The sequence below is a fragment of the Crocodylus siamensis genome, chromosome 5, assembly GCF_052110815.1.
Source record: "Crocodylus siamensis isolate JL-2025a chromosome 5, ASM5211081v1, whole genome shotgun sequence".
Taxonomy (NCBI): Eukaryota; Metazoa; Chordata; order Crocodylia; family Crocodylidae; genus Crocodylus; species Crocodylus siamensis.
Window position 1 is genome coordinate 145,874,708 of NC_143399.1, and position 24,976 is coordinate 145,899,683.

At 42.3% G+C, this 24,976-nt stretch overlaps 1 protein-coding gene across 1 annotated transcript in view; it reads right to left on the reverse strand.

The window, feature by feature from the left end:
- The window catches only part of KCNH8 (potassium voltage-gated channel subfamily H member 8), a 338,731-nt gene that overhangs the window by 80,484 nt on the left and 233,271 nt on the right, over window positions 1-24,976 (reverse strand). Inside the window, exon 7 of the mRNA XM_090049221.1 lies at window positions 22,244-22,451. Within this exon, the coding sequence (XP_089905347.1) occupies window positions 22,244-22,451 (208 nt within the window). The remainder of the gene's footprint in view (window positions 1-22,243; window positions 22,452-24,976) is intronic.

Genomic DNA, 24,976 nt, shown 5'->3' on the forward strand with positions numbered 1-24,976 from the left:
ATGAAGGGCTAGATTCAATAAAAGTACTATTTAGCTTCCACAGCCCAGAGATAGATAGAATTTTTATTGAATCTTTTCCCAAATTAGCAACTGAAAATAGAAATGAGTCTGAGCCAAAATCCAAACTATGACACTGATCCTAATTTTGCACCTAGCTCCATTTTCTCTGACAGTCCAAATTCAATTTTAGTATTTGAACACTTTCAGGGTGATACTCTGGGCCTATTCAGTTGAGTGGAAGTTTTGTTACTGACCAGAAAAGAGGCTGGGATTTCACCCATACATGAATTCCAGATGACTATTTATATCTGAAATTGAATAGCTTGCACATCAGATGTGTGCGTAAGATCCTGAAAATAAAGTGGAAGACAAAATACCAAAACACAGACATGCTGCATTGTGCAGAACTGACACGCTTAGGGGGCCTATACATATGCTCCAATGTTTTCTAACTACAGCAGAAAGCCCTAGCATTATGGCAATATCACATGTATAAGCACCTGCAGGTTTAAAAATGGCTGCTGGGGTGCTTTAACTAAAGCTCGTTGAATAAGCTTCAGTTAAAGCATCCCACAGCCATTTTGAAATGCATGGGGGCTTAATACATGTGACACTTCAACATTTTAATTAGAGCAGGTCTCTGGGAACTTCTCTAATTAAAATACCTCCCCCCCCACACATACACTACTCCTGTGGAGAAACCACAATCAAAAAGAATAGGTTCTGATGGCACAGCCATGTCAGAATAATGGGAAGAGACCGTATCCCTGAGAATATTTTGTACAGCAAGATTCGAGATGGCTTTAGAAAGTGAAGTTACCCATTATGGTGGTACCACAGTGTGTGTAAAAATTATATGAAGTCCTTCAACATCAACATAGAAAGCTGAAAGGAGCAGGCAAAATCCTGTATGATCTTGAGGGAACATCTGGCCCTGGGTGCAGCCCAAGAAGCTGCTTTGATCCAGAGGATGGAAACATAGTGAGTAAGAAGAAAACAGCATGCTGTAAACTTGGACTCCAGCTCAGACAACACATGGATCTGTGAAAATTGTGAAACGCTGTGTCACTCTTGAATTGAGCTCGTCAGCCACAAGTAGATTCATCAGGCTGCATACCATGACTGAGGGGATCAACTGTTGCCTGCCTCTCTCTCTTTCTTTCTCTGAACTTTGGCACAAGACAGTCATAAAAAGGCCAATGATATTTTCTAAAACAAAGCAACACTTATTTTACTTTCAATGTTATTTCTCTCTGTTTTGAATCTGACTCAGCCCACTCCTGGGTCTACCACAAAGTCTTTCTCAAGCAAACGCACAATAGAATAAGAAAAAAAATAAAGAAAAACATCAGTCATTTGCCTATGACAGCTTGGCCCCTCTATGGTGAGGGGCCTTCAGGTCTTTCGCCTGTGTACTGGAAGCAGGCTCCTTACACAATCCATAAACCCCAGCATGATTGCCTATGGGCTAGTATTATCACTATTTCTCAATTAACTTTTCTCAGCAACCCCTGACCTCCATGACAGATTAACTGAAAAGTATGCTGAACCATACCTTACTGTCAATATTGACGTTAAGTGAATTTCACTGCAACCTGCTCATGGAATTTTGGTTTCAGAATCAAAAAAGAGAGCCTGCAATTTTCTCAAAAGCAACTTATCTGTACTCCAGTGACTAAGTAGTATCACCCTACTACCACATATTATACATGCTGACCTCTGTATCGAAGGGAAACCATCTAAACTATCAAAATAGACTGTAATGGTACAACAAATGTGTGTAGCATTTAGGAATCATTTGATTGGTTTGAAATAGAAATAAGTGCCATGCAAAGGTTGTAATCAATTCAAAACTTTGTCCTCAAAGAATGGTAGCTCTCATTGAAACTGCAGGCCATTTGTTTTCAAAAACTGAGGTTACTAGTTACACTTTCATCCAATAGGCAGGATCCTCATTCACAACAGTTAAGAGGTTGATAGCAGTATTTAAGTAAATATTCAGCTTATCTTTGTAAAGGCTAGTTGTGGTCATAGTGACAGAATAAAAAAATAGCTGGCTGGAACACAGAGAATTCTTACAAAACAAGAGTTGTAATTTTATTCTCACAGGAGCATTATCTTGTATAATTTCCTTGTAAGTCTAACTATGTCCTTTGTAAGCCATTCAATAGTCATATCTGGAAATAAATATAGTCACAAAACTATCATAGACAATTTCTTGTACAGGAAGTCTTGAAGAAGCTCACATAACTGGACCAAATCATAACAATATTTTTGATCTATTAGGCTAACTGAAAACACAGTTTTCATGTCACACAATAAATATTTAATCACGATACTGGTTTCAAGAACAAGAAGTGCTGAAGGGAACTAAAAAACAACAAAAATTAGCTCTTATTTGTTAGTGATAATAGAGACAGCTGAGCATACAACATTGCTGAAAAAGTCAGATAAGAAGCCTGAGTGGACAAAACTCAACTCTAAACTAACTATGACAAAGTTGCAGACATTATTCACCATAAAAAATTAAGTGTCTAATTTCTCAGGGCAAAATCATGGCCCACCAGAATTAGCTAGTGACCCACACCTGTCAGCGGTCAGTGGACTGGAAGGGGAAGCTCCTGATACTGGTGAGAGATGGAGCACCCTTGGGGTGGCTTGAATGATGTTGTTATAGCCGGGTGGCTTGAGTTTATGTTATAGCCCAGGGACTCGTGCTTTGTTTGCTGTTAATACCAGTGGATTGGGAGAGGCTATTAGGGGATGGAGGAGGCCTCATAGCGGACCCACAGCAGCGTGAGAACCCTGGCCCCGGGGGGGGGGGGGCAATGAGAAGCCCCAGAGAGGGGGGCAGCAATTGCTGAGTGCCCAGTGAGGTGCAGTGTGAGACAGGACCGCGGAGAGCCCAAATGCCAGGAAGGTGCAGTGAGACAGGGCTGTGGAGGGCCCAGGGAGGACAAGGAGGCCACATTACAACAGGGCCTAGACCAAACAATGTTGGTACCATCTGCGAGGCTTGGGGAGTGATAAAGGGGGGTTGGAGCCACGCATAGCCCATAAGGCTAGGGTGCCCTGAAACACCCATTGGGTCATCTACCTTGGAGCAGGACCCACCAGGGGTCTGGGAGTCCATGGGGTCAGAGTGTACAACAAACCATGACCAATAGGGTGTAAAGGCAGCCTCCCATATTTATATATATTCCATCAAAGATGTGGCGGGTGAGAATTGAGGGTGCCCAATGGGCCAACTTGGCACAGTAAGGGGGCCTTGGGGAGATCACGGCCATCCTGTAGGACCCCACACTGTGACAGGCTCATTTATGGGTCTTGAGATCATTTAAGAATCCAACCCTTGAACTGCAGATCCATTTACACAAGTTGCAGATCTTTCCACAGGGGGGAGTAGGCTGCAGGCTGGTATTCCTCTTCTTTTTCTTCCTCCACTCTCTCTCTTCTACTTGGAGGGTAACATGCTTTATCTCAAAATGGGCTGCCGCTTGGTTGAGGTTGTGGTGCTACTGGAGTTGGTCAGCAGTCAGCTCCTCCCAACTCTTGATGTCAGCTTCTGTTTTCTTGAGGTGTACCTCCAATGAGTCCTAATAGTGTTTCCTCTGGCAACCACAAGATCTCAGGCCCCAACTACGCTTGGGGTAGAGCATGCATTTTGGGAGGCAAGAGGCAGGCATCCACCTACAATGTCCAGTCCAGTAAAGTTGGTGCTTGAAGATTACAAACTCAATGCTGGTAACATAGGCTTCAGCAAAGAAACTGGAGTTTGTGCAATGATCTTCTACTTTTGATATGGAGGATTTTCTAGACATATCATTGGTGATACCTCTCCAAGTACTTGATGTAACAATTGCTCACCCACGTTTCGCATCTAGAGAGATAAGCGGTGATGATGGCTGCTTCATAGACCTGGATTTTAGAGTCTTTCCAGAGATCATGATGAATAAAGGCTCACTGAAGCAATTCCCAAATGAAACACTTCCACACTTTAACGTGTGCTGATCTCCTCTCAAATGTTCACTCTCTGGGAGAGCTGGCTACCAAAGTAGGGGAAGTGCTACTAACTCAACTACCTCCAATGCTACCTCAGTGGTAAATTGGGGAGGAGGGGGTAACATTTATGGCTTCAAGCAGCCTGATAAAGCACTTTAGTCTTATCAATGTTGAGAGAAGTCCAGCGTTTGGTAGGCTTCCCTGAAAAGGTCCAGAATGGTCTGGAGGTTTTCCTCAGTATGCAGAAGGATGGCAGAGTCATCAACATATTGAAGTTCAAAGATAGCTGTTTTGAGTAATCTGATCTGTGACCAAAAATATCTCAGATTGAAAAGACCTGCATCCTTTCAATGCTCCATGTCAATCCCAGAAGAAAGGCGGTCTTTATTGAGAGCCAAGATGACTGTCAGAAAAGTGGAGAACAGAGTTGAGGTGATGCATTTTTGCTTGACCCCAGTTCAGAGGGATCCATCTCTAATCTGCTACATAGAACAGCCACAGTCATCTGGTTATGGAGGAACCTCAGGACCTTGAAGTACTTTTCAGGACATCCAAATCTGGCCAGTACTTTTCACAAGACTTCATGATTGATGGAATCAAAGGCCTTAGTAAGGCCAACAAAGGTCATATGCAGGTCCTGATGCTGTTGCCAACACTCTTGTTAGACCTGGTGGTCATGTCAATTGTGCCATGGGATGATCTGAAACCACACTGAGATTCCAGCAGGACTTCCTCAGCAAGATTTAGAAGACTGTTTAGGAGGATGATGAGGAGGGGTTTTGGTTCAGAGAGGGAGTCAGCATTACATCCTACATCTTTTTAATATGGTGGGGCTTAGTAAATAATTGATGTGTTCACTTTGGAAGATACACAATTTATCCATTGGCAGAGCTACTCTTTAGCTTGTAAGAGATTTATAATCCTCATTGATGAAAGCAATGGAGGTGTCTAAGATTATTCAGCCATTTACTAAGGCTTGTAATTCCTCTGGGGTAGATTCATTAGCAATATGCTCAGAGCTTCTAAGGAAAGTCGGAGCAAATGTGCTGGTCTAAAGTATTTATGTTAGAATGGGAACATTATTAGAAAAAGAATTACAGACAAGATTTACTCTTTTAAACATGTAATCACCAACCTAACCACTCAAAGAGATGAACTTTAGAGTGAATAAATCCAATGCCTATATTTAGTCCATGATTTTTTGTATCCACTATCTAGTAGATTGCTGAAGTGAAGTGTGTAGTCTCATCTGCAAAAGGTGTTTTGTAAAATCCCTTTGAGGATTAGAACTGAAAGATTGGAAAGACTGTTTATTTTGTGAGAAATGTGCATCTACAGGTAACTGGGTATTTCTGTCTTTGATAGATTTTTGGTGCGTGTTCATTCTGGTTCTGAGTTTTTGTTTGGTTTCTCCTACATATTTTCCACCAGGTCATCTGGTGCACTGGATGAGCTGTATTACCTTTCTGGAGGTGCAGGTGTAAGATCCAGGGATGTTGATGGTTCTGTTGTGGGGCATAGCTATTAAAGGAGTGGTGGAGATACATTGGTAGGTTTTACATTTCTTGCCATGGCATAGTCTAAATCCATTAAAGTGTGTTTTTGAGCCTGTGACAGGTGTGCCTCTTTGGGGTCTGTCCACTGGTGACCCCGCCCACCTGTTATGGGCCAACTGCCCATCTTCTCTCCTGCCAAGCCTTGTTGTTAATTGCTTAATTAGAAGATGTTAATTAAGTGGGAGGCTGCCCATTTTACTGTCCCGATGCAAGGGGGCACTATCTGCAGCTCCTTTCCTCCCCTACATTGCAGCCCAAGCCTCACAGATGGTACTCGCATCAGTTAATCTGAGCCTTACTATACTCTGGCCCCCTTGTCCTCCCTGGGCACTCCATGGCCCTGCTTCACTGGGCGCCTCACTGGGCATTCATCAATGCTGCCCCCCCCGGGCTTCTCACTGCCCCTCCCTGGGCTTCTCACTGTCCATGCTGCCCCCCCTTTCTGGGGCTGGGGTCTCCATGTGGCCATGGCTCCCCTATGAGGCCTCACCCAAACCTCCAGTTCTAAACAGCAAACACAAGCCCCTAGGCTATAACATAAAATCTAAGCTGTCCGGCTAAACACCATTCCACGCCTACCAGGGAATTCTCCACCCCATAACAGCAATCAGGAGCTGCTCGTGCAGTTGGGCTTCTCCTCTCTGTTTGCTCCAGCAGAGCTCCTTCTCCCTTAGCTGCTGGTGGGGAACTGCCAGCCTGGCCCCAGCCATGGGGTTTAAATGTGAATCAGGTCCTGCCCCTTCTGGTTAGCTGACCGCTGGCAGGTGTGGGTCACCAGCTAACTTTGGATGCCCTGGCAACCAGCAGCTGGGGCTCCTCACTCACTGCTAGGGCTCTTTCCTAGCAGTTTCCCCTCTCTAAAGGAGCAGGGCACCTAAGTGCTCTGAGACAGAGCCATAGGAAGTTTGCTTCTGATGATGAGGTTGGTGAAGTTCGGTGCTTATTTAAAGGCTAGAATGAGTGGTTCTGGGAAGGTCTCTTTAAGGTATTTTTATAAAGTATTTCAACCAATGAGTAATATACACCATTAACACAAATAAATTGTTTGCATGGACACAAATATCCTTCTCATAGGTGGATTTTTTTTTTAATGACCACTATGCATCCCCTGCACACATACTTCCTCAGTTGGGCTCCTTAGTTGGGAATTTGGTGGCAGGCTTCATCCTTCTCACCTTGCCAGCCTGGTTGGAATGGGTTCACAGGCTGCATGTTTGATGCCCTTGATTTAATTTATAACAAATATTCAACTACCCCGACACAATTTCTCCCGCATTTTATATGAAAGAAAATATGGTATGTACTCTATTGCATGTCTAAGGAGGATTTTATTTAAAACTAAAGGAGACACATACAAAAACAAATGAAATTAAGAGTCTTTTATAAGATTCGAGTATAAAATAGTCAATGTGTCTTCAGTGTTCTTCAAGATTTCAAAAGATAAAGGGATAACTATTTTAAGTAGCACATATTTCAGCAAAACATTCTGATCTACCAATGAATAATGGATTTCGAATAGCCAGGTATCATATCTGTCCAGCTGTACCTATGTAGGACTGCACCATTTCAGCTTCAAAAAAAAATCTTATTTGACAAGCTAATTAAGAGCCCAGTATAACTCATCCAACCAAAACCAAAGTAACAAAACCCTGAGTATCCCCAATGGCCTGTGAATAGATAGCTGAACAGAATGGTATGGCACCACTTGTTTTTTATTTTAATAAAGTTTAGAAAGATTCCCTGTGATGTTAATAGAAATGCTTCATCTTGTGCCAAACACTTGCTATAAATAGACTAGAAAGAAAAAAAGGATGAATCAGAAATAAGGAAGTTGATAAAGCAATGATATTTCTAGTCTAAAAATTCATTTGGAAAAAGTAAGTGTGAATGGGGGAATCAAATTTGTACAATAAACACACTGCCTGCCTGTTGTGTGTCAGGAAAGAACTAACAAAAGGAGAGTAAGCTTGGAAAGAGGTCAGGAACAGGCACCCCACAGAAGGACATTCCAAATGCTATTTCAGAAGGCATGATTGTCAGCTGCGTATGAGTCAAGGCATCCTGCTATTGAAGAAGCATACCACGAAGTTACAAAATACAGAGAAAACATGGCACAGGCTTCTAGGTTTAAATTATACTTCAGACGTTTTAACTTGCAGGGGATAACAAAAGTTTAGAACAGACAAGCTACAATTGTTGGCACATTTCCATCTCAAAATCATACTATGAGGCATTCCACAAATCGTAGCCAGCTCTCTGAGTGACACCACCTGAGAGTTGAAGAATTTCTTATGCGATCTTTTACTCAGTGAGTGGCTTTTCTGTATTCACAACTCCAAATAAATCCCATTCTTCAGCAATTCTATTACAAAAGCTACAAGGAAACATCTCGGGCTTTATCTCACCTCTTTTTCCTCCTCCCTCCATTGGTGAAATACAGAACAAAATTCTTCCCCTCCAGTTCATAGTGAGGCTCTCTATAATCTATCCAGTGCCTGTACCCAGCGTGACATAACCACTGATATCCTCTGAGGAATGACTGGATACCATGAAAGGTATCTGCACTGTACATCTCTCAGATTTTCTGACCATGGTACATGTCAACCCAGACAGGCTTTGCCCTCTCCCCTTAATATGATTGCTTGTGATTTCTTACGCACACAAAGTCTCTAAAGTGCCACTCCTCACTGCCTTCTAAATATAAACCTTGAAAATGCATTAATGACTATGCACACACTTCTGTAAGTTCTGTACAGCCTATCAGCCCTTCTGCACTAGCTTATAGTAGTATGTACTAATCTTTCTACCCTCCAGTAAATTTGAATGATTCATTGAGTTAATTAGCAGTTTTGGAGTTTTGTGGACAGATCATACTATATCTTATTAGAACAGGGCAAAACCTCACAACTTTGATTTTACAACATTTTGTAAATAAAACACCTTTATAAAATTATGCATAGGAATTCTCCCTGTCCAGAATGAACAACACAAGTGCCTTGAGTTTGCATAAGCCTGCCTCTACAAAATAAATAAAAAGAAAACATAGTCCAGTTTAATTAGAATTAATTAATGCTGAGTCCTAACTTGCCTTGTATGCTCCAACTGTCTAATAAACCAGTGGAGTGTCACTCATTTCAGTGCCCTACATACTGATTATCTTTGGTCATAGAAGTGCGAAATGTGCCAAAACTTGCTTCTGAACCTGATGGGCTAGGGACAGACATTCAAAAAGCCTGAGCCTGAATTTATTCAACCTTTATAGGTTAGTTTAACCTGGCTAGGCTGAACTGGTTCAGTCATACAGACAATCCCTCTGGACTGAGGAAATTCAGGCACATGCCTGCAGTGACTTAGGCTGGAAGCTGGGGGGCGACAGAGCAGACTTCCATGCCCTTCCACAGAGCTAAACTGAGCAGGGAATGGCCAGACCCCAGCAGGGCTCTGATTAGGGAGGGGTGTGAACCTCTACCCTGCCTGCAGTCCCAGGCTTTTCCCCACTTGCTGCTCAAGGGGTAGGGGTGTTACCAGCCGGCAGGCCTGGGATAGCACTCTGAAGCAAGGGTGGGGGGTGTGCAGTGCTTGCATCTGTTGATCATGTAGAGCTTTTCACTCCCTCTCCCTGCTTCTGTATACTGCCCGCAGCAAACTCCAGGCAAGCACCCTAGGGGTGGGGGTGGGGGGAGAGGGGATCTGATAACAGTGTTTATCACCCTTATCTCATTGTTTATTGCCCCATTTAGAAAACAACAGAGACATCACCAGCTATCTGTTGATTCAGCACAGACACAGCATGTCCTCTGCTGACTAATACACAAATACCTCAGCAAAGATGGAGGGTGGAGAGGGGGGAATTTCTGCTTAGCAGAGAGTGGTAAGGGGGAGGGAGGGGAGCAAACAGCTCTTCTCAGATGTTTCCAAGGAAGGACATTAAGCTACTTGTTGATTAGTTCCAAAAAGCCTGTCTGCCTTTGTCTTTCCCACAGCAGGGACTGTAGCCAGCATGTGGCCTGCTAGCTAATCCGGAGAGGTCTGCTAAAGCAGAGGGGCTGGAGGAAGGGGATAATTCCTGTTGAGCACAGAGAAGCCAGGCAGATGCAGAGGGGAGGAGCCAGCCCTGATGTGGAGCAGAGAGCCCCACCCAGCCCAGAGAGCATGCTGGGATGCTGGGGGTGTCTGGTTTATCTTAAAACCAGCAAGGGGTCTGGGACAGACATTTCATAAACTGGTTTGAGCCAAATCCATTAACTCTAATACAACATTCAACCAGGTTTATCTCAAGCTGGTTTCAGCCATTTTCAAGCTGGTTTATGTGCACTGAATATCTGTTTTGTTACACAGTTAAACCTGTTTCTGATCACTTGAACAGATTTTATGTGTAATGTCTGTCCCTAGCCATGATGAGCTTTAAACAATTTTTTTCTAAAGGAGGCTTACATTAAACATAATTTTGACCTGGGCTAAGAAAATCTAAGAAGAATATCCCAGGTTTTGCCTGCGCTACAAAAAAGTGGTTTTATTAGACTAAAATCTCTTGATTTTTCCCACAAAAGAACAAGTAGAGTATGAAATAGGCTAGCTTCCAGCTTTACTTTGAGGATATGTATTTTCATATAGTGCTATATTTGGAGACATATATTTGCTGTAAAGCATACAGAGTTGTATTCCATAATTGGAATTTATGTTGGACTGGCAATTTTGATGTTATAACAATCGAGCTTGTCCTCATCTGGGGTAAGTGGAAGTGGGAAAACAAATTCCCATTGGAAAGGAAAATTCCTAAAAATGTCGATATGATATGAACTGTTTCATTTTGATTCAGCCTGAAATCTGCCTACTTGGGTGGTTCTGGTGTTTCATAGGTACTGTAAAATTCTGGTGCTCTATGCCTCCATTCTCCTCTATGGATTGGGCTTCATAGCTGGATTATGACTTCAGAGATATCTCTCAATCCCCATGACTCTGTGCATCAACATGATTCTATCAGAGGCGGTTGCAGTACAGAAAGGGACAGGGAGTCCAGCCAGAGAACCTAGCCCACAGAAGACAATAGAAGAGGGAAGCATCCATAGAGCAACCTCCATGAGGTACTTAAAAAGCTCAGACCCAAATCAATATTAAACTGACCCCAACCTAAATAGTTCTATTCAGTTTAATGAAGTCAAATATTTTGACTCAGAATGGCCACATCAAAAGCAAATTATTTCACTGCAATTCTTCAAGTGCAGAACAAAATAAGACAGAACAGAACAAAAAAAGTCAACAAAAATCTAAATTTCCCAGAGGAAACATTTGATCTTGTGGAAGCTGCATTTCTGCTAAACAAAAATCTGGGACTAAAAATTGACTCTACTACATAACATTCTGTTAAAAGTTGTGAATGGATAATCTATAAAATATTTCATATAGTTTTGTGTAGGCAAACACTTGTATAAACACTATCTGCACATAGAGAAATAGATACACAGGCTACAAATAAGTAGTGCTTTTGTATCTGAATTCTAGCAGTTGGGTACTGAAGTGATACATTCTATATTTACAGTTTAACTCAAAATGTGTGTACACGTGTTTATATATAAAGTAGAGGCTAGATTTTGGTTAAGAATCAGAGGAACTTTCCCTGACTAGCAATGCTTACTCAAGCATGTAAGTCCTGTCAGCTTCAGTGGGACTGTTCACATGAGTAAACACTTTCAGTGAGACCAAGTTTGGCAGAATCAGGTCTGATCATTTCAGATAATGTTTTTCCCCCAAGAAATTAATAGGAATTAACCTAGAATTTTTACAATTCAAGTTTTCCCATGGCTTTCTTAGAACACTTCTTAGCAAAAACGCTTTCACCCAGATTCGTAATTTAGAAACAGGAATACAGATCAAGGTTACAGGCTTGAACTGATGGATTTTCCCCAAGTTCATGACACTGTGTTTTCAGTCAAAATATATGTTACACAACAGTAGCGATTAGAACATATTGTATTATTAAGGAGGGATAACATTCAAAAGGTTGGGAATCCTGTTTTAAATGATTCTTGCCCAGCCTTTCTTTGTTAGATAACTATACTTAAAAATAATATTTTCTATACTGAAAAAAAATTCCAGAACAGACATTTTCACAAAATTGTGTATAATTCCTGTTTTGGACCAGCTGAAAACAGCTTTATGCTAATTTTTAACTTTTTTCTTTTCCTTAATATAGATATCAAATTAATACAATTTACAAACATCACTGAGAGAAGTATTGCCAACAGTTTACAAAAATTACTGAATGATCTAAGATTTATTTGGGAATGGGTTTTATTTCAACCATTTCATCTCAACCATTTCTTTGCCTCCGTCTTCCTAAGTAGGGACCAGAACAGCCACCTCCCTGCTGGGCCCCCCTCGGGCCCCGGGGGAGGCACACCTGGGCCACGGGTTAGCAAGGATTTAGTTAGGGAGCTTCTGGAGAGGTTGGACGTATTCAAGTTAGCCGGCCCGGATGATCTCCACCCTAGAGTTCTAAAGGAACTGGCTGAGGTCATCGCAAGTCCCCTGGCACAACTTTATGAGCACTCATGGTGCTCTGGTGAGGTACCAGAGGACTGGAAGAGGGCCAGTGTGGTTCCCATCTTCAAAAAAGGCAGGAAGGAGGACCCAGGAAACTATAGGCTGGTTAGTCCCACCTCGATCCTAGGCAAGCTGTTCGAGAAAATTATGCTGGCACACATCCAGGAGGGGCCAGCAGGAGACTGCATGCTTAGGGGCAACCAACATGGGTTCATCAGTGGAAGGTCCTGTCAGACCAACCTGGTGGCCTTTTATGATCAGATCACCAGATCATTAGATGCAGGGGTAGCAGTGGATATAATCTTCCTGGACTTCCGGAAGGCTTTTGACACTGTTTTTCACCCTGTTCTCATTAAGAAACTGGGGGACTGTGGTGTAGACACCCACACAGTCAAATGGGTTGCCAACTGGCTGGAGGGCCGCACCCAGAGGGTGGTGGTGGATGGGTCCTTCTCAACCTGGAAGGACGTGGGCAGTGGGGTTCCGCAGGGCTCGGTCCTCGGGCCCGCACTGTTCAACATCTTCATCAGCGATTTGGATGAGGGGGTAAAAAGCACCCTGTTCAAATTTGCTGATGACACTAAGATGTGGGGGGATGTGGGCACATTGGAAGGATGCAACAGGCTACAATCAGACCTAGACAGGTTGCAAGGGTGGGTGGATGAGAATAGGATGGGTTTCAACACAGACAAGTGCAAGGTGATGCACCTCGGGAGGAACAACCGGCACCATACCTACAGGTTAGGGAACTCCCCTCTTGTCAGCGCAGAGGCGGAAAGGGATCTGGGGGTCATCATTGACTCCAAGATGAACATGGGCTGGCAGTGTGGAGAGGCAATAAGGAAGGCCAACCGCACCTTGGCATGCATCCACAGATGCATCTCGAGCAGGTCCAAGGAGGTGATCCTCCCCCTCTATGCGGCACCAGTCAGGCCGCAGCTGGAGTACTGCATCCAGTTCTGGGCACCACACTTCAAGAGGGGTGTCGACAGCATGGAGAGGGTCCAGAGGAGGGCCACTCATATGATCAGGGGACAACAGGGCAGGCCCTATGAGGAGAGGCTGCAGTACTTGAACCTGTTCAGCCTCCAAAAGAGAAGGCTGAGGGGGGATCTTGTGGCCTGTTATAAACTAGTCAGGGGGGATCAGCAGGCATTGGGGGAGTCACTGTTTCCCCGAGCACCACCAGGAGTGACCAGGAATAACGGTCACAAGCTGGCAGCGGGTAGGTTTAGGTTAGATATCAGGAGGCACTACTTCACAGTCAGGGCGGCTAGGGTCTGGAACCTGCTTCCAAGAGAAGTGGTGCTGGCCCCTACCCTGGGGGTCTTTAAGAGGAGGTTAGATGAACATCTTGCTGGGGTCATTTGACCCCAATATTCTTTCCTGCCATGGCAGGGGGTCGGACTAGATGATCTGCTCAGGTCCCTTCCGACCCTAGAAACTATGAAACTATCTCTCCCAAATCACCATCCATGTATCTCAATCTCTGGGATAATTATTTTGTTCTGAGAGGTTGTCTAAATTTGTTGGTTAAAATCTCTAAGAAACTGGAGTCTAAAAATGCTTTGTGACAGTTTTAACTGGCAACCATTTTTTTTCAAACATGAATTAAAAGCAAACGAATTCTGAGACAAATTAATCCATTTCCCCCCAGACATCAAAAATAGAGAAACAAGAAGATGCATGCACATCCCACACAACAAAGGACCAAAATTACTAGAACCTTACCGTGCATCTTGTTCAATTGAAGAGCTCAATGTTTAAGTGAGATATAATTATATTTGTTTCTTCTTAAAGTAGCTTCACAAAACTTAGAAAGGGTTGTAGCTTCAGAGTAATGGGTATCATACTCACCAATATGATGGCAAATTTAAAATACCAATAATCTAAAAACATAATGAATATGCCAAAACAGAAATTTAATATGAAATGCTAAGGGGCAGAGATCATACACTGAACAAAAATGCTGACCTTGACTAGAGAATTACATAATTCAGTCAAAGATGTAATTTGTTGCCTGCAAGGATTTATAAGCCTGAATTTATCAGCTCTAAGTTAGTGTCTCGATGGAGTGGTCAGGTTATCTCTAATTCTGACTTGCTGAACCTGACCATTTAAATGAGCCTTTTGCAGCACAGCAGCTTCTGAAGACACCCCATCTTTTTAAAAGCTTGAAATAATTGATAACTTTATTTTAGTTTGATAATTTTTACTCCTTTATATAAATTATTCAGTTCATAGTCACATTGGGATGAAAATAAATATAACTCATTCATAACCTGTCCAAGCCAGTGATCACTACAGCACCGGTTTTGGCTCCAAATCTTGACTGAGTCTTGGGGCAGCAAAACAACCCATTTACTAAGTTTAATTTATGTCAGTCTTCTATACTGAGGTACTTTACACAGGGAGCCAAAATAGATAGATGGGCAGCTATTCCAGATAACTGCTTGAAGTAGAAGCTATTATAAATATTCCCAGTAGGTGGCAGGTAGCAAACAGTGATCTTGGACTGGAAATAGACACATGACAAATGACACTAATAGCAGTGTAACTTATACCAGTAGAGTTTTACCCATTTTTTTTCCTTGTTGACTAACTCTATATGGGTAGGGACAGAAATAGCACATAAACTGGTATAAGTGATTGGGAACAGGTTCAAATCTGTAACACAACAGAAGTTCAGTGCACATAAACTGCTTTCAAAATGGCCAAAGCCAGTTTAAGATAAACCTGGATAGAAAAGTACCAGATTAAACTGATTTAGGTTAAATCAGTTTATTGAACTTCTGCCCCACATCCCCTTCAGATTAAAGTTAATTCACAGTCCCTCCCCAGCATCCCAGGAAGTTTAGCACCTCCCCTTCAAATCACTCTTTGTACAGTAGGTGGGCTAGGCTTAGTTAGCCAACTAAGTTAACCAACTGAGCAGGGAGGCATGCTCTAGTGCCCCCTGGCTTCTGACCTGAGCCACTGCAGGCATGTGGATACATTTCTGGAAACAAAAGTGAATGTCTGTTCACTTGCTTATTGGTTCAATATACATAGCTTTAACTAACCTGAGAAGATTGAATTGATTCACCCTCAGGCTTTTTGAGCATCTTTACTTAGCTTACAAGACTCAAATAAATTACACCAGTTCAGGGATTTACCATATTTACTCAAATATAAGATGACCATGATTATAAGATGACTCCCCCAATAATTAAATTCTAAATATGAAAGGCTTATAAATGTTACATTTTCCAGGTATACAATCTAATTCCTGGACATTTGTCTTGAATTTGTCTCCCTCCCACTGCTACCTCAGAGAAAATAAATCCCTGGGGGAGGGTCAGGTAACCCCTCTGTACCCTCAACTTCTCTCCTTCTCCCTCTTCTTACTGTCATACCAAACTTTCCCTGAGCACATGGAAGTGAGAAAAAATTGAAAAAAAAAGACTTTGAAATAAACATAGCTGGAGTAGTTTGTATATAGCATTCATAAACTTAGTTCATTCAGAATTGATGCATTTTACCTTTTTTTGGACACTACTGCAATTTTTAGTACAGGTACTCCATACACAAATGTAAGCAGCACTTGGCACCTATTTATGTGTAATACAAACTAGGCATGATATTAGTGCAAAACCAAAAAGATCAAGACTTACTATATAGTTTAGTGGGATGGGCCCCCACCAGAGTCAAAAGTGTTTCAGGCCATGGATACTCCAGGGCTCATCACAGCTCAATATCTATGTATACTCCTGATACAACCCCCCCACCCCCAAAGGATCCATGTGCTAATTAGCCCCTCACTCATGACTGGAGCTGGGTGTTCTTGTCATGACTCCTATGCAGATAGGACTACTTGGTCCAGCCTTACCTTTTGGACAGCAGCATGCTAATCATGTGCAACAGGCTAAGAGATGGGGCTACAAAGGGATTCTGGGTGAACTGTTTGGATGATGTTTGACAGACATTTAAGGCTAGTGAAGAAACAGAAATAATTGGAAATGGGGAAGAAAGGCACAGTTCAGCTGCGGGAGTGAGGAGGAAGTAAAAATGTATGCATTTTAGTGGCTCACCATGCCTTTGAAGAGAGTTGGTGCTAAGTGGGTACTACCATATATCTTATTCAGATGGGTTACACTAATCTATCCTTGTGAGGAAATACCACGACCACTAAGGTGGTTTTCCTACTGGCAGGGGAAAACCACTTTTTTTGGCAGGGGTAGTACCCTGAGTGAGGTAATGCATAGTTAGCCTCCAACTTTCACGTCCAGTGGGAAGATCTTGGTTTATACGCTGACTTTATGGAAATCAGAGATGTCTCCCTAGCTTTCTTCTGTGGCCATACGGCTAAAGGCAAGCGAAACTCAGGGGCATCTGAACCCCAAGCCTCCAGGCTTGGGCCTGCATGTTGGATGCCTGCCAAAAGATTTGGTAGCATCTGAAGCCCCAAGCGGGAATGGAAGATGCTTGCTGGTAGTATGGCCACATATGGTTCTTGAATGACTCATAGATTTGGAATTAATTTGACTGACTCGACATGGGACATGAAAAATTTACCTTAAAAAAGGAGTTTCCCATCAGCATTTGCAAAAAACAGGCCATGTACTTTATAGTCATGATCAGTGCTGGCTGCAATTTGTTCACGTCATAGTTTGTTTCCATTACTGAGAATATTTTGCTTTTAGCAGAAGTTCAAAAATAGACCGTGTATTTAATCAGGTGTCCTTGTGTGCAAATGTAAGATAAGGGGCCTTTTTGTTTTGCTGATTAAGGGGGAAAAAAACCTCATCTTGTATTTTAGTAAATGTGTATGCCAGCTCTTTATTTACACATGTATAAATGTGTCTTGTGTCCAAGTCCTTGGAATTCATATGTACTCTTATACTGGACAGAATCCATTTTGTTCTATAAATGCCATCAAAATATCCTGAGAATTATATATGTAAAACAAAGCCAGTAACAGTAAAACAACAGGCAAGCAACATGTGTAATGTTTCATATCATGAGACTCAGTTTGTTGTGTATTCCTTTTCTATAAGGAAAAGAGGAAAACAAGACCATCATTTACCATTATGTGGTCAGGGTAGAATGGGGAGTAAAGCTCTCACATTGTGCTGTGAGGCTTGCTTGGATTATAATAAGGCACAGGTTGTGGGAGAACAAGATTGACAAAGATGCTATTCCCACTCTGTGTAAATAAGGGGTGCCAAAGATATGACCCACGGGAGAGATCCTACAAAGTCACATTATCCAGCCGTCAGTGCTGGCCCTGCATGGGACTAGTCCAGTGCCCACAGAACCCACTCAAACCAGTCTGGGATGCAATCCACACATGTGCCTGCTCAGGTCAGTCCAGAGTGGGTGCTGTGGGTACTGGATCTGGCACATAGGGGTAGAGGAGAGAGGAAGAAAGGGCAAATGTTAAATACAGAGCCAATTATAGTTAAATAACCAGCTGGAGGAGGAGGGGCTAAGTTTGTAGAAAAACATAGCTAGATAGTCGGTGTGAATGTCAATCAATAAAAAAAAATGATAAGCACATTACATTAAGACTAGTATGGAAACCAACAAGACCTGAGTTCCAATCGTAGAGAATACCAACTCCCTGTGTAGTCTCAAACAAGTTTTTAACCTGTATCAGTTGTCTGATACATAAATTAAGTAAAATATTAAATTAATTATACAATATGCTACAATTAGGATTTGCACATCATATTGAAGGCGTAAAGAATGGTGTGAGACGTGTTTATTATTTATACTCTAGATAGGACATGATTTTAGTTATGTATCAACTATCTTGATCCTGATCCTGCATCATATTCCAGACTACCAAAAATCTTTAATTAGTGAACTAAAGTGCAGTTTCAAACCAAAGGACTACACCTAGCTTGGGACAGATCTTAAAACAATCATAAAAAAGACAAAACAAAGAGACTACCTTTTCTTTGAAGCAAGCATAACTTGAATTTTAATCTAAATAGATATACAAGTGATGCAATTGACTAGCCTCAAGGAAACATTCAAAACACAACCTCAGAGCTACTGACAAGATTGCTTATGACCACAAAAAACTAATGAATAGAATGATGAATGCCTCAAGTTTCTTGGCATCAGCCTGGGAAAATCTTCCAAGCATTAAAACCTTTCTAAGTCAGTAAGTATAAGATATAATATACAATAATGATCACGATAGAGATTTCTGCTTGATGGCTTTCTTCAGGGATACTGACAGAATCTAGATTAGTGTCTAGATCCTTCAAACTACTTAATTACCTAAACTGGTACTTACCTAGAATCTATGGCTTGGACTGCCCATGCCCAATTTGAGCAACTACCTTTAACCCTTACCACATTGGCTTCTTCCCAGTATGGACCATGTCCTGGACATTGCCTCAGTGGGCAACCTAGTACAACCTACAAGCTCAGGTAATTGCTCTGCAAGTCATGTCTCCATGCCCTACTGGGGTAGGTCCTTCTGATGCCACGGACTTGTAAATCAAAAATGCTGCTTTCAGATAAGTTCAGCAGTCAGCAAGGGAAGTTCTGGGATATCATAAATCAGTGGCATCTCTAGTTTATGTTGTGCTCCCAGACTTAATCAACTGATCAAAGTCAAGACAGTGATTCCCACTGTTAATTGGAAGTACTCTTTCCTGCACTTCTTTTCTGAATTTTGATTAAGTTATGGTGGTCTTTTGTGATTAGGGTGACCACACATCCTGGGCAAACCAGAACAGCCCAAGTTCCATAGTCCATTCCTGGCCAGTTGGCCAGAAGCCCTGGAGCAGAGTCTGGTGGAGACACAGTGTGGCATGGTGCTCCAGATAGACAGCTGGGCAGGTGCCACTGCTTCTGTGTGGGAGCAAGGCAGGTGGACTGGAGCAGGTACCACCCCACTCTAGTCCACCCAACTTGCTTCTATGCAGCAGCAGCAGTGCCTGCCCAGCCACCTGTCCAGTGCTCTGCATCTCTGCTGGACTCTGCTTTGGGACATTTAACCAGCTGGCCAGGATAGCACTGTGGAAGCTGGAGCTGTCCCTGGTCACCCAGGATGTATGGTCACTCTATCTATGATCTTCATGAAACATGTTCAGCAGAGGTAGTCTTGCAAACTCTTAAACAAGACAAGTGAGAAGACACTAACTTTGCAGTCAGGTTGGTTGTGGTCATCCAATAGAACACAGAAGAGTAGCTCCACTACAGTCATTAGGGTCTAACTAAGAAATTAAATAATGAACTTGTGTAAATTGAGTCCCTCAGGTACACACCCCAAATACAGCTGCATTTCCCCATTAATATTAGGATTTTTTGTGTATTTGATTAAAAAGGCAGATGCTGCTTCAAAGGGTTTATGGTTGTCCTACTGATCAACCTCATGGGGTAGAAATCCCTTTCAAAGTGTATTTGTAACATCTCTGTGCTTATGTTGCACAGCCACAGAAAATACCTTCAAGTGAACTAATACAATATTTCTCCATCATCCAGCAAGAGCTTCAGTCTTTTTTTGTCCTCATGGATGTATCCTTATACTATATGTGGTCTTTTGCACCAAGTAATATTTACATGTGTACCCAATACCTCTTACTTCTAATGAATGAACTCTTTAAAACAACTTTGATTGGCCAAATTGTTCACTAAGATGGACCAGCATGGAAACAAACCAGAAATTCTCTGGCTTAGATCTCAGAAAGACATGAATAGAAAATAGTTATTCAAACCCTATCTGACCACTAGAAATACCTAGTAATGCTCTAGCCATGTTTTGACATTTTGTGGAGTGCAGCCCTGGCTCTGCCAACCTTCCGCTGCCAGACTGCGCTCCGTGGAGCCCCATGGAGCTCAGTCCAGTGGCAGGAGGTGGAGCGCAGCACTGGCTCTGTCCATCTCCTGCCACTGGGCTACACTCTGAGCGGCTCCACAGCCCCACAGATTGCAGCCCAGTGGCAGGAAGCAGGCAGAGCCAGGGCTGCGCTCTGCCTCTTGCTGCTGGGTGTAGTCAGTGGGGCTGCAGAGCCACTTGGAGTGCAGCCCAGCAGCAGGAAGCTGGTAGAGCCAGGGCTGTGCTCCACCTCCCGCTGCTGGGCTGAGCTCCATGAAGCCCAGCATCGGTCCCAGGTAGCAGCGGCAGCCTCCTGTCATTCGGCACAGATCTGGGGCCCTGCACCCCTGGGAGGAGGTCCAGCACAGCTCAGCAGCCCTCCTGGGGGTGCGGGTCCCCAGATCTGTACCGGATGACAGGATGCTGCTGCCAGCAAGTGTCAGGAGCTTTGCTTTTTGCAGTTTGAGGTGCAATGTCCAAGAAACCTCTGTACCCAACTTGGCAGGCATCATGCCCTCAGAAGTGGCAACCATCCCTGCAATTTTCATATGAATCAGCCAAGAAATAATACAGTTTTAGGCATTTACATGATTCCCCATTATAGCCTATGAGCAAAACGTCGAAATGTGTCGAAACAGTTTCAATGAAACTGTTCAATGCTTCAAAACGAAATCAAACGATGAAACGAAACAATGTCCATTTGAAATGGTAAAATGGACGTCAAAATGAAACAATGGTGTTTTGCACAGTCCTAATAACCAAGTCCCTTTGAGAATCTATCCATAACATACTTGGCACTTGGCTCAGATGGTTTAGTCAGAAACGTTCTCCTTCAGCAGGGGAATAGACTAGATGATCTTGTGAAGTCCCTTCCAGCCCTACTTTCCAATGTTCCTATGTTACAGAGTTTATATTGTAACCTAGGAAAGCATGCACAAGGTAAAATGGTCCAAAGTGTACATATTTAGCTTTTCTTACTGAATCAACATACTGATACCCATAGAAGTAACAAATATTATTTACTATATATAAGTTTGAAAGGAGAATGAAGGTGACATCCTTAAATATGGATGCAATATATATAAAAGTGTAATTTACATGGACTTTAAAAAATCTTTCTTAAAGGAAGCAGATGGATTTTTATAGAAAATAATGTAAAACATAAGTATTTTAGTTTGGTGCTAATAGTAACTCTTCCATTGCTGGAGTATTATAAATGCTACCGAATGTAGAATAATAAAAAGTTGCTGCTGAAGTTCTTGAGGACAGGAAGGAGATTTGTTCAAGACTGTTACACAAATCATACCTGACAGCTTTGAGTATCTAGTGGAAGCAGCATCCTGACATTTGGCCTCCTACTAATCTGCTCACTGTATATTGAAGGTGGTCCATTTTCAACCAATCACACAGCTTTCATAGAATGAAAGCATTTAGCAAGCAGGAACATTTCAAATAATATCTGTTCGTTGTACAACTAAAAGGTATGTCTTGTATTTTGTAAGACTAACTCAGCATGGACTAATTCACAGCAGTAGACAAACAATAAAGACTCCTTGTTTTGTTCTGTGCTCATTTAAACCCATGGAAATGGCAAGCAATGCCATAAATTATGAAGGTGTAAGTGAGATAAGAATCAGGCCCTTAAACACAAGTTTATGTCTTCTATTTTGTGGCTAACTGAAAATTAATCTAACTTTTGCAAATCGTAGAAAGATCATACTATATCTCAAAGAGAAAATGTCTCATTGAAGGGAATGAAGACTGGGAACAATGGAGAAATAAAGACATGGGATTTAAAAAGTAAGGAATGAAAAGCAGGAAAAAAAACCCACTTTACTTCCTCAAGTACTATCTGGATTGCAACAATTAGTCCAGTAGCTATGCTTTATTAGTTAGTGGAGTCAAACAACTTTTTAGGCCAGCAAAGGTTACAAAACTTGCTCAAGTGAGAATCTCGAGCTCTAGAAGAAAATGCTCAGACTTCAGAGTGTTTTCGTCTGCTATGGAAGTCAATAACAGTATCAAATACTACAGCAGTGCAAGTAACTCACAGACGTAGACTGCACAAATTTCACTCACATTGGTAAACTTCAAATAGGATCCCAGTCGGATCCATCATGAATGATTTACTCAAATAACACTTCCCTTTCTGTGACCAACTTGCCAAATCCTTGAGGTCTTGGGCAGACCTTTAACTCTGAGATCTTGATAAAATATACTATCAGGTTTTAATTTTTTTTCTACAAGGTATTATGATACAGTACTATCAACTGTAACCAGAACGATAAAATATTATGTCATTTTCATATAGTAAAAGCACTCTTACCTATGTCCCAAGTGAGGGGATTATTCTTTTCCATCTCCCTTTTCCCAATGACGTACCAAAGGCAGGCCATCCAATGAGCAAGCAGAGCAAACATGGACATAAGAAGTGTGAGAACAATTGTGCTGTGCTGAGAATAACGATCCAGTCTCTGAAGGAGACGTAAAAGACGCAGTAACCGGACTGTCTTCAGGAGGTGAACAAGGGAGACCTGGGGGAATAAACACAGCAAGAAGAATTTTCAGCAGCTGACATGTAACAGACAGCTATATAGATTAATGAAAGGAAAGAACTCCTCCCTCCTTTCAACTTCTTTGAAATTTCTCCCCTTCTGTTTGATTCTCTCATGCACCGAGTTACAATTTTGACTTTAGTGTTCAGACGCTGGCTAAGCCACCACATTATTTTTAGCTCAGCATGCATCTATTAAGTACATTTGACTGAGACCAAATGGACTCCAAAATGCAGGGCTCTAACTGTGTATTTAATGAAGTTGTACTCCTTGGGTTTCACTTTCAGTTCTGTATTTTTCAGTTCACTCCTTCCAAAATAAATTGAAAAAATCCAAACAGACTATTATAACTGTGGCCCCTGGCAGATGTTCAAACAATGGCATGACTAGAATTGTAGGAACTTTATGCCACATCTCAAACACTGCACCTCTGCCATGTTAGATTTGCACTGCAGGAGGTGCAATGGTTGGGATAGGGCATAAAATTCCTCCGATCCAAATAACATCACTGCTGAGCTGCTTCTAGCCTGCTCCTGCAGACTGGGCAGGGAGGCCCCCGTTGCAGACCCAGGGCTGCTCCTATCCCTCTGCAGGTTCCAGACCAAGAACTGTTGGGGCCAGGTCCAACAATCAGCTGATAAAATCCCAGATGGGTTCAAGACCATAGGCTGTTGGGGCCAGGTCCAACAATCAGCTGATAATCAGGACTGGCTGTGGCAATCCCAGATGGGTTCAAGACCATAGGCTGTTGGGGCAGGGTCTAACAATCAGATAATTGTTGGACTTGGACCTGGGTGGATTCCAGACTTGGGGCTGTTGGGGCAGGTCTGACAATCAGCCCCCCTGTGGGAGCTGCAGGGCAAGGCAAGAAAGACTTCTGGACTCAGGGGTTGCCAGATACCCAGCAGTCTGTGCCCCTCAGATCCCCCTGCCAGAGAACTTTGCACCATTCTTCCAAAAGCCATTTTTTGGCATTGGGATTAGGGTTGCCCTGGTCCCAATGCTGACACTGACAATCAAGTGACTGTCAGCATCAACATGGGGATACTACATGTTCAATTTATGGTGTCACACAAACAAGCCGCAAAGAAGTTCCATATTTTTTGTGGAATAACTTTATGGCTGGTTTGCCACTTTCGAGCGCCATAAAATCAGCTGAATGTGCAACACTGTTACTATTTATAATGTGATTAACACACGCACTGTAACTGTAATGTGTGCCAGGCACCTGATCTTCCCTAACAAAGACACAATGTATATTTAAAAAAGACATACCTATTTGTAATAGGTTTTGATTATGGATGACAAATAGTATGACTAATTAGCAAACACGGGACCTAAATCAATGGAGTTACATATCGGATGAAACTGGCTCAGGAATAAAGCCTTGGAAAAAAGAAAGAGTTGCTTCCATAGTGGAAATTAGATTTTTTTTTTAAATGGCAGGTATTCTGCTCATAGGAAGTGACAACATATTATAACTATTCTGCAGGATATAAGACCAATGAAATCATTATGGGCTCACTTCTATGCTGAGTGTGGTAAATTACTGCTTCACAACAGTGGGAATCTCAGGACAAAAATGGTGTCTCAGGAAGGAAAAATGTTTTTAAAAACTCCTCAACAAGCAGAGGGAGCATCCTTCTTGCTGCATCTCTTCATGGAAACAGCCCACCCCACTCAGTGCTCTGCATCCTTCATATTCCCATTCAGCAGTAGCTGGAGTACAGGAACTGTCATTATGAGAAGCTCAGGAGTACTCTCCTCGAGGTACTGGCAGAAGAGCTTATGCAATCTGATCCTATATTTGTAAGGGACATGCTCAGTACATACATCCTTTTTATAGCTGCTTCACAGTTATCAAATAACACTTAGACAGCATTTCCAAATCCCTGCCACACAATTTTATTTTTTCCTGCACTAAGCATCATTCTCACTGGCTCATTCTGCACCAGCTAGCAAAGGGTCCTTGTGAGAAAAGCAAAAACAAACTACTTGACTCCCTCCAGAGCACCTAAACACTTAGCAATATGTGTTATAAAAAACACCAGATGGACATCTGGATCAAAATCTTTTCACTTTATAGCCATTATTTATCTAGGCTAATTCAGTATAAACTGGAGTAGTTTGGATTCCATTCCCCAAAGTTATATTCTAAAAGGTTAAACAACTAGCATGGATTTATGAAAACCTAAGCCTGCAGTGGCTAATATACTTTGCAACCTGGGCCAGTTTAAAATTACTAATGAAATTACAAACTAGCTATTGGTTCTCTTGGGCTCCCGGACATACCTGTCTAAAACCATGGAGATTACTGAAACTACTCCAAATTCACACTGGCATTACTGAGTCCATTAAGTGCTTTTTACTAGTCATTTCACTGTTACTGTGTCCTCTTGCCCTGCTTCATGTGTTGTTTTGTTCATCTCTTATCCTGTACGCAGGTGTCAATGAGATTAGGTATATTTGAAAAGTTAAGCATGCATGACTGCACAACTGGGGCC